The sequence below is a fragment of the Balaenoptera borealis genome (genome assembly GCF_965194805.1).
Source record: "Balaenoptera borealis genome assembly, chromosome: 15".
Taxonomy (NCBI): domain Eukaryota; kingdom Metazoa; phylum Chordata; class Mammalia; order Artiodactyla; family Balaenopteridae; genus Balaenoptera; species Balaenoptera borealis.
Window position 1 is genome coordinate 60,035,701 of NC_138871.1, and position 19,527 is coordinate 60,055,227.

Genomic DNA, 19,527 nt, shown 5'->3' on the forward strand with positions numbered 1-19,527 from the left:
TGTGAAAGCCCACTGTACAGTTCAGAGATATTACATTTAATTTGGTAAAATAATTTAAAGCAGTGCTTCTGAAATTTTTAGTCTCAGGATCCCTTTATGGTCTTAAAAATTATTAAGGATTCCAATAAGCTTTTGTTTATATCACTTATAAATATCAATATTTATAGTACTGGAAATTTAAACTGAAAACTTATCAAAATATTTATTTCAAATAGTAATATACTCATTCCATGTTATCATAAAACAAAAATTTTGTGTGTATTAAAAAATTCCTCATCATTAAGAACCAATTCAGGGACTTGCCTGGTGGTCCAGTGGTTAAGACTTCACCTTCCAGTGCAGGGGGTGTGGGTTCAATCCCTGGTCAGGAGCTAAGATCTCACATACCTCGTGGCCAAAAAACCAAGACATAAAACAGAAGCAGTATTGTAACAAATTCAATAAAGACTTTAAAAATGGTCCACATCAAAAAAAAATCTTTAAAAAAAAAAAAAAGAACCAATTCAAATGCCACCTCTTAATGGTACCCTCCTTGCAACACCGCTTTGTTCCTCTCATGAGACTTAGAAGCAGCTTTATATATGTCAGTATAATACAGCAAACGTTTTGTTGAGGGCCACAGATAACATTTTTTATGAAGAATAGCTGTTTTTTTCCTGAAACAAAATAATATTAGTAAGAAAGGTGGCATTGTTTTATATTTTTTGCAGATCTCCTTAAGGTCTGGCTTAATAGAAGACAGCTGGATTCTCATATCTGTTAGTAATCTATTATGATATCATACACCTCATAGTCTCCAGAAAACTCCAGAGTTTCATTCTCAATGAAAGAATAAGAGTGAAAAAAGAAAGAAAAAGAGTGAATAAGAGTAAAAAAAAAAAAAAAGTGCTTTAGATTATGAAAATAGTTTTTTACCTTGCAGACCTCTTACAGGAGCCTAAAGGACCCCCAGGATCCCCAGACCGTGCTTTGAGAATTGCTGGTTTAGAGAAATGTTGCTTAGTTGATAATAATAAAGAAAACACTGAGTACTTACTGTGCTCTGAAATACTATTCAAAGAATTAATTAATTGTATCTACAGATAAACATTTTGACATAGGTACTATTGTAATTCCCATTTTGCTTAGGAAAATCAGAGTAACTTATCGAAGGCCACATAGCTTACAGTGGCAGAGGCAGGATTCAGATTCAGGCTGTCTTTGCTTCACAACCTGTCATCATTTTGCTATACTGCCTCTAGGTAGAAGTCCTGTCTTCTTAGAGCTAGCCCTTGAAGAGCTTTGTGAATAGGTAATACATTTGACTGAAGTACCTTAATTTTTTTATCTGCAAAATAGGATTTGCAGTTAGTTTATGGTTTTCCTATGTCATTTGCAACTCCAGATTTAAAACTTTGTCACTTTTTAATACTTAAATTGTTATTAAACTATCCTAATTAAAACATTTGATGGCTAAAATCTATTCTATTAATTGTTTATACCAGCTAACCATACCTTTCAGTTTCTCTGGTTTTATGCTTTGATAATTCTGAGGGCAGTTTTTTCCACTATGTATAGGAATGGGAAATGATTAGAAGGTACTACCTTACAACTTTTGAGGAGAGTAAATTTTCTGCTGAATCACTTTTACCACAGTAATCTGTCAGTAACCGTATTTCTATCTCGTTAGCTTTAAGAAGGCTATTGAGTTTCTAATGCTTGAAGAGTATAATATAGGAGGTATGTTGCGTGAATTTGCAGTGAAAAGAAGTAAGGGAACTTCAGGAATGCCGTGAGTTCTCTCTTACATTCCTGAATATCAAAGTTTTATAAACTGCTCCTAATGATAAAATCCTCGCACCTGGTCTGATACAGGCTTAGTCCCCCAAAAGTGTAAATGTGTTTGCCAGTACACCACTGGAGAACAGATACTTCAGGTAAGTGAGTGTCTTCTGTGAAAGCAAAGTGCTACTACATTCATGTATTCACATCACATGCATGCATGCTTTTGCAGAGATCCAACACGTTGAGTTTCATTTTGTAGGATTGCCTGAGAGCATGATGTTTTTTTAAAGTGTGTCACCTTTCTTATATTAAGAAAAAGAAAATATAATTTCAGGTGTCAGGTAAAATATTCCAGGTAAAATTTAAATCCTGGAAACCCCTGACTGTGACCCTGCAATTATTGTTTTGTCAGTCCCAATTGTGACATTTCATGGTGGGTTGTCCTTTGTCTGAATTGGTATTTTTCAATAAACACTTGGATTTATTTTGTTCATTTAAAATACATGTATAAAGACATTAGCAACAGAAAATAGATACCTCATTAAATATAACCTGATGTTTTATGGTATAGGGATGATCGTTACAGCAAGTTTTTAGTGAATAGTAAAGTATTTTAAATTTATAGATAAGGTTAAAGTGATGAAAAATTGTACTTAGTATTTCTTTGCTTTATTCACATTATTTTTAATTTTTATTTTTCTCCTAAGGAGTCTTCTGAAGTCTGTTGAAGAAGAATTACATCAGCGGTAACTTTAATTTTTAATTAAGCTTAAAATACTTTCTTACAGATGAGTAAAGTCTCTTTGCCCCCTTCTCTATCATGTAGCCTAAGATTGTGTTGTTGTTGTTATTGTTTTAATATCCTGAATCCTGTAAAGACGTAGAAATAAAATTCTGTCCTACAGTAGCCCTTCCTGCACTTTCTAAAATTTCTTCTTAAGCTGTTTTGGTAAAGTCCATTTGGTAACCGTGGAATTATCCTTCTTTATCCTTAGAGGGCATGTGGCACATTTAGAAGATGATGAAGGGGATGATGATGAATCTAAACAGTAAGTTCTGTTTCCATTTTTGGTAAAAGAAAAAGTGTCATTTGACCTGATTTAGTAAATCTGGCAGCTTAATATTGAAGTAATTTTAATATCATTAATAATATAGTATCATGGGTTGTACCACAGTTTCTTTCCTTTTCTCTGTACTAATGGTATTAGTCAGTTCGGGCATGCTTAACAAAATACCATAGACTGGTATTTATTTCTCATGGTTCTGGAGGCTGGGCTGCCGGACAGTTTAGTTCCTGGTGAGAGCTCTCTTCCAGGCTTGCAGGCGGCTGCCTTCTCAGTATGTCCTCAGATGGACTTTCCTCAGTGTGTGCGTGCAGAGAGAAATCTCTCTCCCTCTTTTTATAAGGCCACCATTCCTATCTGATTAGGACCTCATTCTTATGACCTCAGTTAACCTTAATTACCTCCCAGAAGCACTGTCTCCAAATACAATCACATTTCACTGTAAGCAGTCAGAAAGAACCAAGCCTCTCCTTCAGCACTTCGCTTAGAAATCTCCTCAGCTAACTATCCCGTTTCATCCCTTGCAGATTTTCCTTCCACAAAACACTAGAACATGAACGCAATTCAGCCGAGTTCTCTGCCACTTTATAACAATGATTACCTTTCCTCCAGTTTCCAATAACTTGTTCATCATTTCCATCTTGAGACCTCACCAGAATGGTCTTTAATGTCCATTAAAGGACATTATTCTGTTAATGACTACTTGTGTGTTCTCTAAGAAGACGGAAGCTTTCTCACCGGCTCTCCTCTTTTCTCACTGACCTCTTGCTCTTAATGTCTGTACTTCTAGCATGTACCCCCAAACTCTTCCAGCCTTTACCTATTACCCAGTTCCATAACTGCTTCCACATTTTTATGTATTTATTACAGTAGCACCCCACTTCTTAGTACCAAAATATGTCTTCGCTCAGGCTGCCATAACAAAATACCATGGACTGAGTGGCTGGAACAACAGAGATTTGTCACAGTTCTGGAGGCTGGGATGTCCAAGATAAGGTGCCCACAGATTTAGTTCCCGGTGAGGGCCCTCGTCCTGGCTTGTAGACAGCTGCCTTCTTGCTGTGTCTTCACATGGCCTTTTCTCAATCTGTGCACAGAGAGACAGAGAGAGATCGAGATCGAGATCTCTTCCTCTTTTTAATAAAGCCACCAATCCTATTGGATTAGCTCCCCACCCATATGATCTCATTTAACCTCAGTTACCTCCTAGAAGCCCTGTGTCCAAATGCAAGCACATTGGAGGTTAGGGTTTCAACCTACAAATTTTGAGTGGACACAATTCAGTCCATAGCACAAGTTGATAAAAAAAGAACTTTGAAAAAAATTTACAGAGACAGTAAACATATCCTGTAGTTTAATGTTATAAATTAGTCAGTAATTGCTGTAATTATTACTACAGCTACAAAGAGTCTTACTATATGGTTGATTAAATTTCATCTGATATGTTTCAAATAAATAATTTGGATATAAATGTATTTTTAAGGGGGGAATATTTTCACTATGTAATTATTAATATTTAGTCCTTTTAGTTTTGGGGGTTTTGTTGTTTGTTTTTTGTTTGTTTTTAAATAAAGATGCAGTTTCATGGTAGAGTGACAAAAACACCTGAGCAGCAGCTGGGGCATTGATTTTCTTTTCTACCTCACCACTCTGTGACCTTGAATCAGGTCACTTAACCTCTCTGGGCCTCAGTCTCCTCATCTGAGAGTATATGCTCCATAATCTTTTAATTTTTAGTACTTCTAAAACTCCAGTTCTGAGTTTTAATGAATGTGAGCTTCAACCAAATAAATTCTGCCAGTAATTTCATAGAGTATGTATATAGCTTTTGATGAGCTTCATCAGAGATATTCCATATCTAACAGTAGTAAAAATGAAGCTTACATTGTAATATATTTTTATATCATTTTGCTATTTTTCCTTAAACCAACTGTTGCTTGTGTTTTTATATTAACTACCTTTCAATTGATATAAATTGGAATTGTGGCTGTCTTTTCCAGTTTTAATTACTAAAATAATATTTGAAAACAAGAAAGCATATCTACTCAGTTACTTTTGAATAATACTTCATTTAGCATAACTTGAACATTTCACAAAGTATTTTGAAAAACGCTCGTAACCTTAGAAAAAGAAACTTGTTTATACAAAATTTTCTTCCATATCTTTAAAAAAGTAATCATATTTTAGTAATGATTTGTTTATAAAATGACGAGTTCTGATTCTAAGCGTTTATGTTTTTATAGTTCAACCATGAAAGCCAAAGTTCCACCTCCTTTGCCACCAAAGGTGAGCAGATTTGTTTTTCGGTTTGAATTGTGTATGTGTGTCTGCCACTTTAATACTGTATTAATACTTACTCTGTGGCTTATTTTCACTTGGGATCCACAAAGAAAAGTCATGAAGAAGTTACTAACCATGATATAAGTAGACAATTGTGATTGTTTTTGTTTGTCTTTTTTTAATTATCCAACTTGTCATTTGGTGTTTATTCTAAATAATAAGTTCCAGAAATTTGTACATGAAAATGATTAAATTAATGGATTAGTATTTCACTTGGGTTAGAAAACTCATACTTTTAATAAGATTTTTTTCTTCAAAATCTATCATCTACTAGTAACTGATTAAGTTCATATGCATAGCAAATTCTAATTGTAAAATGAACTGTTTATAAAATGAGTTGTACGGTTTGAAATCAATTATAAATTGATTTATAAATGAGAATTGGAGTCCGACCAGCCTAGATAGCCAATGTATGACTATATTTTGTTTTTATTTTATACTTTTAAGAAAATCACGATTCACCCAGGTAAATAGGACTGTTCTTGCTTGTTCAGTTTTACATTAGCAGAAATACAGAGATCTGAATTTCAAAGAGATAAGTGCTGAGCAGTCTTCCTGATAAGGGACACATTATAAGAATTTATAAATTATCCAAACCTTCAGCTGACTGGAGGTTTTTCCCTTGTCTGCACAGAAGGTTTCCCAGGTATCCCATATTGCTGAGTTAGTATTCTCTCATTTGATAAAATTTTAATTGGCATCTTCTTCTGCCCCCAGTCTGAAAGATTAAGCATTAACATAAAAGATAATGAGTCACCTGAAAAGAGACAGTTTAGATTAGCCTTGTAAGGAGCTGAACTTTGATTAGCCTGAATGTTTAAAATAAAAGGAGACTCATTTAAATTGGGGATCGTAAAGACCAGAATATTTTTATTTGGCAAGTCTAAGTGAGTAGGCTTGTGAGGAATTAATAGAAACAGGTCTTTTTTTTTTTTTTTCCTGAGAAAATATTTTAGTGTACATTTTTAGGATATATATTAAGATTACCTGAATCAGATAGTTGAATAACCCAATAAGAGTTGAAACTCAACTAGTAAACACAGTTTGAAAGCCTCTGATATATAATAATATTTACTTCAGGGCAGATATTCAGTATTTTTCATGTTTAATGAAACACGAATAATTTCATGTTTAATCATTGGTCTCCTTTTCTGTATTATTTCAGCCTAAGTCCGTATTCATACCACAGGAAACTCATTCTACTGAAGATGATAATCAAGGAACAATCAAGAGATGTCCCACGTCAGAGAGCCCAGCAAAGCCCTCCCAAGTTCCACCTAGGCCACCACCTCCCAGGTTACCTCCACAGAAGCCTGTTGCTTTAGGTAATGGGGGAAGGGAAGGTGAAATAAGAATGTTGCCAGGTTTTCATAATGTGTGAAAAAAATGGAGGGACTCCTTTTAAGAGATTATTTGAAATTCCTTTGGGGAAGGGAGAAGGAAGGCAATGGCTCTAGAGATGTTTTCTGCTTTTTGCCTCATAGTTTGAAGTGTTTTTATGACAGGATTACCTATGACCCAGTCTGGGATATTTTGCCTCTTCTTTCTCATTTCATATCTAGCCTTCCCTCTTTTGGAGAATCATTTGTACCCAATTTGTTATTTATCTAGAGTGTGGCAACAAAAGAAATTAAACTCTGAACAAACAAGAAAAATGTGTTTGGTCCTAGGCTACTTCTGTTTTAGAAAAAGAAGAGGATACCTTGTCTGACTCCTTTATTTTATTTCATTTAATCATTATTAGAAAAATGATTGTCAGTATTTGCTAGGTATTCGCCTCCAAATTAATACTAGAAGGTACTGTTTTAATACTGTAAAGTGTCTTGTGTGTTATGCAAAAGAAGCAATTAAAAAAAGAGCAACTAATGTTTCTTGGATAACAGACTATAAATTGCCCCTTTCCTGAAAGTAGTTATGTATTCAATATTTCTTTTCTTTTTAACACAAATATATGTACTTAGATACAGCCTAAATTTTAATTTGCCTATGTGAAAGAAATAAAGTAGAAGAACGTATATATAAAAGACTTCTTACAGTAGTAAATATTCTGATAGGGTAATCCCAAATGAAGGCTGAAACTGTCTCAGAGATAATATTTTTTGTTTCCTACTTGATAATTTTCTGAATGAAAATTTTCATAAAAAGTAATCCTTTTCTAATACATTTAAACATATCTTACTGAAGGAAATGGAGTGAGCTCCTTCCAGTTAAATGGTGAACGAGATGGTTCATTATATCAACAACAGAATGACCATAGAGGCACAAACCTTTCAAGGAAAGAAAAGAAAGATGTACCAGTAGGTATTTATATTCATAAACTCTACCTATATTTGTTTCCTTTTTCACTATTAAGTTAGTTTTGCAGTTATAATTGATGGAACTATAGCAATTATATTTTTTAAATTTGTATGTTTTTATTTTAGTATATTAATTATAATGATAATAGATTGTTTAAATCTTGAAAAAAATGACTTTGCTATGGTAAACACGAATGAAAGCTTTCTACTGTTCAAGTTATTTAGGCCAATTTGTTATATTGCATATTATAAAATGTGACCTCTGCATACAGCTAAACACTTAGTATTCTTGTGATTGTTGAGAAAATACTATTCTCGTTGATTAGAGTGATTCTTATACATTGCTTTTACAGTCTGATGAACTTACTGAAGGAAGGACATGGACAGATAAGGAAAGCCATAGCTTCTACCTCAGGACAAATTTCTGTTACATAATTTGTGATATTACTACTCTTACTCAAAGAAAATAGCTAACAAGGAAGAAAAATTAAGTATTTTCTAGTAGATATAAGATATCACTTTAGGAAAGGTGAAGTTAGCCTTAGCAGCTATTCCTGTTACAAATGAAAGGTAAAACACTATGGCATAACTACTAAAACATAAATAGAATTTATCAGGGAGATTAAAAATTTTTAACATTTGTAAAGAATTTACTCTTAATCATCAGGCGACATTTGTCCATCATCATAGAACTTAAAACAACAAAAAAATCCTCAAAATTCCCAATTCAGCGGTTGCCAGCAAGATCACAAGACAGTATTTTGGGGGAAGTTTTTGTGTATAATAACATTTGTTATTTTTCTAGAAATTTACAGGACATATGGTTATGTGCATACAGCTATACTTTGTGCACTAAGCACATTGCTAGAGGCTTTTGTTCTGTATCTGTTCAACTGTTTCATAAGATTTCGCTATAGATATGACATACCATTTTTTATAATTCAGTTAAAGCATTTGACTGGGGTTATGCATTGTAATTTGTGAAACTTAGGACATTTTTAACAAAAGTGAAATGTCCTGTAGGAATAATAGGATTTATGAAGTCTGTCCAACGGAGTAGTGCCTTTTTGCTTTCATCAGTTTAAATTTTAGCAGCCCTGCTAATGTAGTAGTATAAAAATGCAGCCTAATGATTTTGCAACACAGTATAATAACCTTTGAGAGATGAATACATTTTTTAATTTATGTACTTTTAATTCACTTTTTCTATTACCTTATTTTATCAGGATAAGGAACTAGTAATTAAACTAACAGTCTCAATAATTCTGAAATAAATATGTCATGACTGTATCAGGATAAACAGTATCCCTGGTATATTGAAACATGATTACAGTTTGTGCAGCTTCTTGAAATTATTTACAGCCAATTCTGTCAGTACTTAAGTTAAATCTGACAGTTAAAACATTCAGAGCTCCCTAATTAAAAATGATGTTTTGCTAAAATAGATGATATGTGATAAAAAATAAGTACATAAATCATTTGCAAAATGGAAAAAATTATCAGAAGTTGATGGCAGTATTAGGCTGTACATCCTCATAAACATATCTACAAAGTAAAATTTCATAGTCTTAATTTTAGAAATGTCTAAAAGTTATTCATGTAAGTAGTACTACACAGAATATTTCATTTGTGTCATGTATATGAAATCAATTAACAGTAGCTTTTTAATTTTGGTCTCATTTAAACAATTCTGATTTATATTAGATTGAGAAAAAATTATAATGTCATTCCTTAAAACGCTGTTAAGATTAACCTCAAAAGAAACCTAGACTTTCATTAAATTTACGTTTAAATTATAATCTCTCCCAAGGAGATTCCTTCTCCAGGGATAAATCATGTACCCCAGGAATGTAGTCCCTTGGAGAAATTTCTGGTACTGTTGAGAATATTGTAATAGATGAGCAATGTGCTATTTTTCCTCTCCTTAAATTATCAGTATACTATGACCAATGATTCATGCATTTGAGTCCATCAAAATTTAAAACTTCACTTGACAAAACACTCTGTAAACAAGGTTAACATAATCTGCAGACTAGGAGAAAACATTTGTAATATATATATAACAGATAAAGTATTTAAGTCTAGATATATAAGGAGCTCCAACAAATAGCTAAGAAAAAGTTAACTCAGTTAAAAAAAAAGGAGGGGGGAGAATTCACAGAAGAGGAAAAAGTTTTTTTAAAAAAGATTCTCAACCTTCCTAGCAATCAGAGGCATGCAAGTTAATGAGAAACACAGGAGAAAACATTTTTTACTCCTGTAAAAACTGTTATCAGTTTGAGAACATTAAGTGTCTGTGAGACCATAAGGAACCAGGACTCTCATACATTGCTGGTGGGAGCGATATGAAGTGGGCACTTGGAAAGGCAGTTTGGCAGTCAGTATCCACTAAACTGTAAAGGTACAGACCCCATATTCCAGAAGTTTCACTTCTCACAACATATCCTTAAAAAAAACCATTCACACATGTAGTAAGGTATGTGCAAGGGTGATCATTTCCGCATTGTTGTTACAGTAAAAATTTGAAAATAATTTAAAATATCCAATAACAATTAGGGAATTGCTAAATAAATTATGTTATATTCATACTGTTCTGCAGTTAAAGCAAATGAATCAATGTACTTATGCCGTCCAAGACCCAATGTTAAGGCAAAGAACAAGCTGATAAACAGTGAATAACTGTTTATGTTCTAAAACACACACAAAAACAGTATTTCTGTGGGGACGTGTATATAAATATGTGCAAAAAGGTCTGGAAGGATACACAGATACATGAGTACATATAATTGCCTAGAGAAAAGTTTGGAAGGATACACAATAAGCCATTTGTGGGGGGGGGGCAGGTACTAAGAATAAGTGGAGTGTGAAAGGATTATAGGGGACTTCAGTATTATCTATAATGTTTTGTTTGACAAAGAGAATGTATTCATGTATTTTATTCTGATACATGTGTTTGAAATACAGTACTGATGCACCAAGCAACAAGAAGTATAATCATGCGTGTGTTCTTTTTCTAGAAGCCTATTAGTAATGGCCTACCCCCAACACCTAAAGTGCACGTAAGTATGAATACCAAATAGGTTAAGTTTTCAAACTAAATACAATGACAAATAATTGCTTGAATGTGTACCTTTAGTTGGATTTTTTTGCCTGTTTGAAAGAATCCATTATTATTGAAAAAAATCTAAAAGATTGCTAATTTAAATATTGATTATATCTGAAAAGTAATTTTTCAAAAGAAAATTACAATAAATTATACATTTTAAAGCTGCTTTATTCAAAAATTATTAATATTTTCTTTGCACATATTTTTGAAGGAATGTGAAAAATGCACAGTTATCAAAAACATAGAATTTTAGAAATAGAGGGAACACTGAAGGAGAATCTGGCCCAAACTCTATTTTTTGCCCATGAATAAAACTGAGACCCAAAGATCTTAGTCACCAAGATCACAAAACAACACCCAACTCTAACCAGACCTAGAACTAGAACTTAAATGTCCTATGTTATAGTCCTTGTAGGTTTTTTATATCTGTATATACCATGCTATCTTTTTTAGGATTAAGATGATATTAACTCAATGTAATTTTAGGTTAGTATGGATAGAACTACATTTTCGCTGATACAAATCTCTAATCTAAAACCTTATGTAATACTAGTTTAGACAATGTCCATAATTTTTCTGGTTTTTAACCTCCCAACTCTACTATTTAGCCTTTTTACTTTTTAACTCTACTTTTTAATTAGTATATAAAGATCTAAATAATCATACCTCATTTTACAAAAAGAAGTTTTGAGTGTAAAGGGCTCCTGAGTCTAGAGATTTATATATACAATAGGGATGAGATTTCCTGTTGGGCTACAAGATGAAATTCCTTTTATCAGGTATTACAGTTGACAGGGAAGAGCTGATAACTATGGACCAACTATACAAATTAGCTTTAGGTTGGGACTGGTTTGATTTGTACCGCATTTTGTCATTTGGATTTTTAGGGGTTTAGCAGTACCTTAATATGTGAATTTTGGTACCTATCTTAAAGGATAATTATCAGGGTTAGTTAAGTGATATAATTTCTGCCCTACACCATAAGAACATTTTTTATTGGTCTCCTACCACCTGGTGGTATTGCCAGGCTATTGTTCTTTTTTGGGAACTAAAATCTTAAAAATACTGGTTGGTAGGTTTCTGTGAGTAAAAAGGAAATCTTAAAATTTAATATTTTGATTATTTTGTGTTAATATTTTTAATCCACTATTGTCAACAGTAATCGCTCACAGTATTATCTCCCTGTTGGTGAAGAAAACATTCCTGCTCTAAAATGATGCACAGTGCTGTCCTTACCACATATTTCTGTATTCTTTTTCCCCCCAAGTTTTTGTTAGTAAAAGTAATTAAATGGGTAAGCTTTCTTGTATTTATTTATTCTAACCAGAACAATAATTTCAAAATTCACATCTTACTCTTTGAAGATCAAAAAACGTTCAAATGAGTGATATTATTTTTCACTATAAGGTATTTATTATCTGAAAGGTTTGTAAATAAGCTTGATAAATAAATATTAACATCAAAAAATAAAGCTTTTTGTTGAATCCTTCCAGGGAAAATAATCAGATTGCTCAACTTTTTTTAAAAGTACGTCTCTATGTTTTGAGATTAAAGTCCGTATATGAATTTCAAATCAACCATACCTTTTCCACTTTGTAACATTAAATTCAGTGCTTAGTGCTATTTTTAGGCTCATGAAACCAAGTAAGAAAATTTTCACCTTTGTAGAGATTATGATTTCCTTCTTACCAGAGAATATTGTATTGCTCTTAATGTGGGACATGTAAGTAATTCTTCTGTAAGCAATGATTGTGCAGAATTAGTCGCTATTACTGCTTTGTTTATTTGAGAAGATAGGAAGAATAAAGTGACTCTTCTAAGTAAAATCTTAGGTCATCTGACAGTTGTGCCTGAAACCTTTGTGATACCACTGTAAGGCAGGTGACTAGGACTCGATAGATTTATTTGGTTATTTTTTGTTTTTTCCAGATGGGTGCATGTTTTTCAAAGGTTTTTAATGGATGTCCCTTGAAAATTCACTGTGCAACATCATGGATAAATCCAGACACAAGAGGTAGTACTATATATTTGTATCTGTTATTCTTCTGATTGTTTAGTGTTTTCATGAGACCAGGAAAGCACTCAGTTTTAATCACTTTCTGCATACCTTTCTGAAAAAAATTTTGTTACAATTTAAAAAGAAATGTTTTTAAGGTAAATATGTTTCTCTGTGTTATTAGCAGTGTTTGAGGTGACACATGGTATTAAAATTTCACTGTGTAGTCACCATATCGATATACTGAAACCATATACTCTGTGTCATCTGTCTGTATAAAGATACACGTAGAGATATGTACAAATGTATGCTCTCTCCTTCTCTCTCTCTCTCTCTCACTCACACACACACACACACACACAGGTATTCTTACTAAATCTTTCAAAAATCCAAGGTGTAGGTACTTTTATTTCACGGGTAAAGAAAATGACACTCAGAGAGGTTCATTGTTTCACAGCCAATCGGTAGTAGAGCTGCAGTTTGATCCCAGTTCAGTCCTGTCTGACCACAAAGCTTATGCCTTTAATCTCCCAGTACTAATCCTAAATACTGGGCAGTATAAGAATGTTCTTGGCATTCTAAGTTGTTCTCAGGATACTTCAGTTTAGCCTGGAGAAGTTCTTCACCTGCTGTTTTACATTATCATAAAAACTGATCAAACAGAACCATGGCCAAACTTCTAATATCTTCTAGAAGATATTGAGTACCCTAGCAAGCATCCAAGTTTTAGTTGACTTTTTAAATAGGCTGTAGTCAGATCTTGGTTTTTTTGATGTTATGTTTATAATAATAGCCCATCTGCAAAAATACTTTGAGTCTGTATCAGCTGTTCTTGATTTGCATTCTGTATGTCAGTTGCACATGATCCTCTCCAAGAGGGAATTCAGAAAAGTTGCTGCAGATTCTCTGCCAGTCCTTAGCACCCTCTGATGAGTGAGGAGTCCTAGCATGCCATTCTTCAAAACCTCTTTTCATAAAATTTTCTTCACTGCTTTGAGGCTAATATTTTCATATAACTCAATTCCTTGAGCTAGAGTTTCTAACTACTTATTTGCATTAAAATAAAAAATACTGCTTACAGACCACAGTAATTCTTTTTTCATATGTTAATACATATATACTTAATTTTAGATTATATAAATTCTTCTAAAGAGTATTTTATATATCAAAATCAGTGGATTACTTTTGTCATTTCAGATCAGTACTTGATATTTGGTGCTGAAGAAGGGATTTATACCTTGAATCTCAATGAACTTCATGAAACATCAATGGAACAGGTATGTTATTTTGTATTTTTCCTTTTTTTTTTTTTAATTCTTAAGTTATTATACACAGACACTAAGCAAGAAATGTTTCAGTGCTATGATTTGTTGCCTCTTTTGTTCATAAAACCTTCCTAGAGCATGTTCTATTTACCAGGTGCTAAAGACACACTCACAAGATGAGTCCTCACCTTTAAGTAGCTCATGATCTAATAGATGAAACAAACATGCAAACCAATACCTGCAACACACTTCGAGTTAGATGTCACACTAGGAGTGAGTACAAAGTGTAAGCCACAGAGGTGGGTATCACTAGCACCTCCTGTGGGGAGATGAGAAGGAGAGAGACATTTAAGATGGACCATAAATGATGATGAGTAGAAGGTTAGAGGATAAACATGAAGGAGCATGGCAAGCATGGGGAGCTACGAATGGATAATTCGATTGGAGTATAGAATGAGTGTAGAATAGTAACAATAAATGGAGGTCGATGGGTACGCAGGTGCCAAACCCCAGAGCTTTGTGTAACATGCTGATGGTCAGATCTGTGTTTTAGAAATATCTGTTTGCATTGTGGTGAGAGATGAGACTAGAGATTATGGTTAAAGGGTAAAGAAGTGTTTAGTCAGAGCGGAAGTGGAGAGGACAGAGGGGCAAAAATGGGGTTTGGAATTGTATGGGGACATTTTTGATTGTCACAATGACTTAGAGGAAGCTTTTGGCATTTAGTACCCAGAGACCAGAACTGCTAAACAACCTACCTACAAAAATGATGATAATGATGATGGTATTAATAGCTAATACCTGTATAAATCTTATTATGTGCCACGTACTGGTTTTTTTTTTTTCTCATTCTATTTTAATTAATTTATTTTATTTTATTTTATTTTTTTAATCAGTCATCAATTTTATACACATCAGTGTATACATGTCAATCCCAATTGCCAGGTACTGTTTTTAAATGCTATTAATCTTCACAGTGACTCTTAGAAGTAGATACCATTATTATTCTCATTTCAGATGAGAAATCTGAGGCTCAGAAAGTAGCTTTTCAGAGATCCCACAGCTGTGAAGTGGCTGAACTGGGATATGGACCCAGGCAAGCTGGCTCCAGAGTCCATGTCCTTAAATACTTCACCATACTGCCTCTCCCACTTGTATCACTTCTATAGAGAAACACTGGACTTAGAGAATTAAAGAGATAGAATTGGCCAAATTGAATGACCAGTTCAACAAGGAGGTTAAGAAGTCTCGGTTGACTTCAGTTTTCCAACTTGAATGACTGGATGAGTGATAGTACCACTTGGCAGGGTGTGGTATACAGAAGGAGAGGTCAGTTTGAAAGGGATAATGATGCATTCAGTTTGGTCACGTTGAGTTTTGGGTGCCTGTGAGATATATAACTAATTCTCCATTATTAATATAAATCGATACAAATAAAATAGAAAAATCCATAAGTAAGGATAATTTCTTCAAAACCAAACATTTCCATCTTTTCTCATCACAACTTTTTTTAAATCAGATTTTCTAACAAGATCCTTAACTGATATACTTACTCTAAATCTTAATCTGGAAGGAGGTATACAGTGCAGTGGCTGAAAAACACATATGAACTAGGGAAAAAAGAAAAGGATCTTGTTAGTTATAATAATTAGTAAATCACAGTCAAAAGTGGTAAATTTTTTTGGATATAATAAGATATCTAAAAATCATAGTACTGGTAACAATATTAATTGTAAGGAACAAGACCAATGTCATGCTTACATGGGGTAAGCATTTATCAACCTAATTTAAGGGGCTGTTAAGTGAAGGTACCTTCAACCCCACCCATCCCCACTCTGCAGTAACTCCCCTTCTTAGGTGCTTTACCATTTGAAATTACATTATTACGGTAATATTTTCTGAGCTAAACACGCCCATCAAGGTGAACGTTTTCCTTCCCAGAGGAGCCTATAATAGTAGAGAACGCGTATATGTGAGATCTAGGAGTTTTTCCATCTTCCTGTGAAATTGATTATTAGGCTGGTTTTCTCTGTACTCTAAGGAAAGAAACTGGGTGGCATGAGTCTCCTAGATAGGGGAAGATGCTGTAAGGTGAGAAAATGACACAGAACAGCGTCTTGATTTACACATCTTTTTCTGCTGTTACTATTTATAGCTAGCATTTATGGAGTGCTCAATGTACGCCAGTCTTCTAAGCATCTTACACCTACAAGGAACATCATGTTCACTCACCACAACAACAGTGTTGGGATAGGAGCTCCATTTTACAAATAAGAACACTGAGACACAGAAATAAGTCAGTTACCCAAGATCACAGAGTCAATGAGAAAGCAGCTGTCTAAATGTAGGCAAAATGCAGAACCTACTCTTCTTTTTTTTTTTTTAATAAATTTGTTTATTTTTGGCTGTGTTGGGACTTCGTTGCTGCACGTGGACTTTCTCTAGTTGCAGCGAGCGGGGGCTACTCTTCGTTGCGTTGCACGGGCTTCTCATTGCGGTGGCTTCTCTTGTGGAGCACGGGCTCTAGGTGCGCGGGCTTCAGCAGTTGTGGCGCATGGGCTCAGTAGTTGTGGCTCGCGGGCTCTAGAGCGCAGGCTCAGTAGTTGTGGCGCACGGGCTTAGCTGCTCCGCGGCATGTGGGATCTTCCCGGACCAGGGCTCGAACCTGTGTCCTCTGCGTTGGCAGGCGGATTCTTAACCACTGTGCCACCAGGGAAGCCCCCGCCCCCCCAGAACCTACTCTTCTTAAGCACTATATAGCTTTATTAAACTGATTATTTCACCCAGAGCCTATTTTGCTAAGAGAAGTAGGCATTAGAAATCTAGGAAAGCTTTAGAGTTTTATTAAACGTGGCTAAAAATGAAAATCCGAAGTGAAAATCCAACACTTAATAAAACTTTGCATAAATACTCTTCCATTGTCCCTATGTTGATATTACCAAAGGAATTTGTGTCTTACCCTGGTACTTTATATATGCTTGTATTAAATAAACGAACTCACTTATATTTACAAATATATAGTCCCATGATAAATTTGTTTGGTTTGGTACTTGCAGTACTTTGTAAGTATGTATTTTTATGAAAATAAACTCACTTCAACGCTGAATTAAATAAAAATTAGTTTCTTGCTACTTTGGTAACATGTACTGGTATGACTTGGAATTAGTCATTGCCCCTTTTTTTATCTGCCTAATTTTCTCAATATAGCCAATGAATTCTCAATTCTTCTGTGAAACTTTTATGAGAGCATAAAGCAGGAAATGTTGTTTATGTTCTTGCAGCCTGAGGTACGGTTATAGGCAAGTTTTCCAAAATTAAAAACCACATGGCAGGGGGACTTCCCTGGTGGCGCAGTGGATAAGACTCCATGCTCCCAATGCAGGGGGCCCAGGTTCGATCCCTGGTCAGGGAATTAGATCCCACATGCATGCCTCGACTAAGAGTTCACATGCCACAACTAAGGAGTTGGTGAACTGCAAGTAAGGAGCTCACCTGCTGCAACTAAGGAGCCCACATGCCACAACTAAGGAGCCCGCCTGCCGCAACTAAGACCCGGCACAACTAAATAAATACATACATACATACATAAATAAATATTTTTTTTAAAAAACCCACATAGCAGAACTTCCCTGGCTGTCCAATGGTTAGAGCTCTGCGCTTCCACTGCAGGGGACATGGGTTCAATCACTGGTGGGGGAACTAAGATTTCACAAGCCACACAGCACAGCCCAAAAAAAAAAAACCATAGCCGTGCCACATTTTACTTGCTTGGAGACATTAGGTGTTTTATGTGGGTACATTTTGCAAATAAATGAAACAGGTTTTATTAAAAATAGATTTTACTTTGTTTCTCACCCTTTTATTATTACTTTTCCTATTTTAATTATTCAGGACCATCATTGTGACTTTTAAAGGCTTTTTTAGAGTAATGTCCTTGGAGGCCTTGATATGTTTCATCATTAGTCTCTTCCTTCTTTCCGTTCCCTACCCTCATCCCAGTCTGTTTTGGAGTAACCTAGTAGGAATTGCCAGGGCAAACCCAGCAACCAAGCTTGTTAAATCACGATGCTTAATTACATTCATCAGTGGTTCTCAAACTTCAGTATGCAACAGAATCACCTGGAGGGCTGATTAAACCGTAGATTGCTGGACCCACCTTTAGAGCTTCTACTTCAGTAACTCTGAGATGAGGTCCAAGAATTTGCATTTCTCATTTCTAACAATGCCCGGTGATGCTGATGGTGCTGGTGCAAGGACCACTTTGAGAACCACTGATACGCATATGAAATGTCTTAATGAGAGCAGTTGTTTTTTTTCCTTCAAAATATATGAACTGCGTTTCATGAAATCCCTTTCTTTACCCTAAATACTAATCACCTTAAAGCTTCCAGAGAGGTGTCTCTCAGTTCTTATGTGCTAGATTTCAGTAATGAATTCCATATATATGTCCTTTATGATTTATAAGTTTTCATCATATTCTCTCTTGGCCTTTTTTTCCTCCATACCTACTATTTCCATATCCTGTGTTTCACTACACCGTGATCCTTTTTTCTCTTCTGTTCCAAAAGCCATGCAGGTCCATATGCCTAGATAAGAACTTTTTTTGGAAGTACACAGGAGAGTCTTAACTATTTAAAACCCCAGAACCAAAATAAAGGAATAAAGGACTAAACCAAACCAAAATAAAGGAATTGTTTGAAAATGTCCTTTTCCCTGTGTAGTTTGGGATTATGTAGTCCTAACCATAAGGAGAGTGGAGCTAATCATGTGATGTTGGAACTTAGATAATGAAATTACACTGCTAATTTATTTTTCTTCCATATAAATATGTATGTGTAGCATCTTGTTTTACATGCCTTATAAAATGAATTTCTATTAAAAATAAGTTTCTTTTTTAAGAACTGGCCTAATGATATGATAGCTACATGGTTAATATGTACATATTTACACTGCTATTATCTATTATCCTTTGTAAACTTTGTGCTTTTTTTTTTTTTAATCAGCTATTCCCCCGAAGGTGTACATGGTTGTATGTAATGAACAATTGCTTACTATCAATATCTGGTAAGTCTTTCAGTTTTTAAATACCTTACAGTTGTTCCTATTTATGTTATCAGCTTTTATGACATACATATTTTTCTCTGCAGGTAAAGCTTCTCAGCTTTATTCCCATAATTTACCAGGGCTTTTTGATTATGCGAGACAAATGCAAAAGTTACCCGTTTCTATTCCAGCACACAAACTCCCCGACAGAATACTGCCAAGGTAACTGTACATTTGATTATGTTTTCATCCTTAGAGATATGTTAATTCATTCTAAAAAACAAATATACTATAGAAATTGAATAAGCATGGGTTTGTAGAAATCACGTGTAATGAAAAACTGTAAGAAGTAATGTATTTTTTTTTTTTAAATGAGGTGTGTTTTTAAATTTTATTTATTTATTTATTTATTTATGGCTGTGTTGGGTCTTCGTTTCTGTGCGAGGGCTTTCTCTAGTTGTGGCAAGCGGGGGCCACTCTTCATCGCGGTGCGCGGGCCTCTCACTGTCGCGGCCTCTCTTATTGCGGGGCACAGGCTCCAGACGCGCAGGCTCAGTAGTTGTGGCTCACGGGCCCAGTTGCTCCGCGGCATGTGGGATCTTCCCAGACCAGGGCTCGAACCCGTGTCCCCTGCATTGGCAGGCAGATTCTC

The 19,527-nt window shown here is 34.7% G+C and overlaps 1 protein-coding gene across 2 annotated transcripts in view; it reads left to right on the plus strand.

Moving 5' to 3' along the window:
* MAP4K3 (mitogen-activated protein kinase kinase kinase kinase 3) overlaps window positions 1-19,527 on the plus strand; it is a 201,172-nt gene that overhangs the window by 160,802 nt on the left and 20,843 nt on the right. For both annotated transcript variants that reach the window (XM_082358059.1, XM_082358060.1), the window contains 10 exons: window positions 2,472-2,510; window positions 2,760-2,813; window positions 5,072-5,114; window positions 6,334-6,493; window positions 7,353-7,465; window positions 10,483-10,524; window positions 12,501-12,585; window positions 13,765-13,844; window positions 18,836-18,896; window positions 18,980-19,097. In XM_082358059.1, the coding sequence (XP_082214185.1) occupies window positions 2,472-2,510; window positions 2,760-2,813; window positions 5,072-5,114; window positions 6,334-6,493; window positions 7,353-7,465; window positions 10,483-10,524; window positions 12,501-12,585; window positions 13,765-13,844; window positions 18,836-18,896; window positions 18,980-19,097 (795 nt within the window). The remainder of the gene's footprint in view (window positions 1-2,471; window positions 2,511-2,759; window positions 2,814-5,071; window positions 5,115-6,333; window positions 6,494-7,352; window positions 7,466-10,482; window positions 10,525-12,500; window positions 12,586-13,764; window positions 13,845-18,835; window positions 18,897-18,979; window positions 19,098-19,527) is intronic.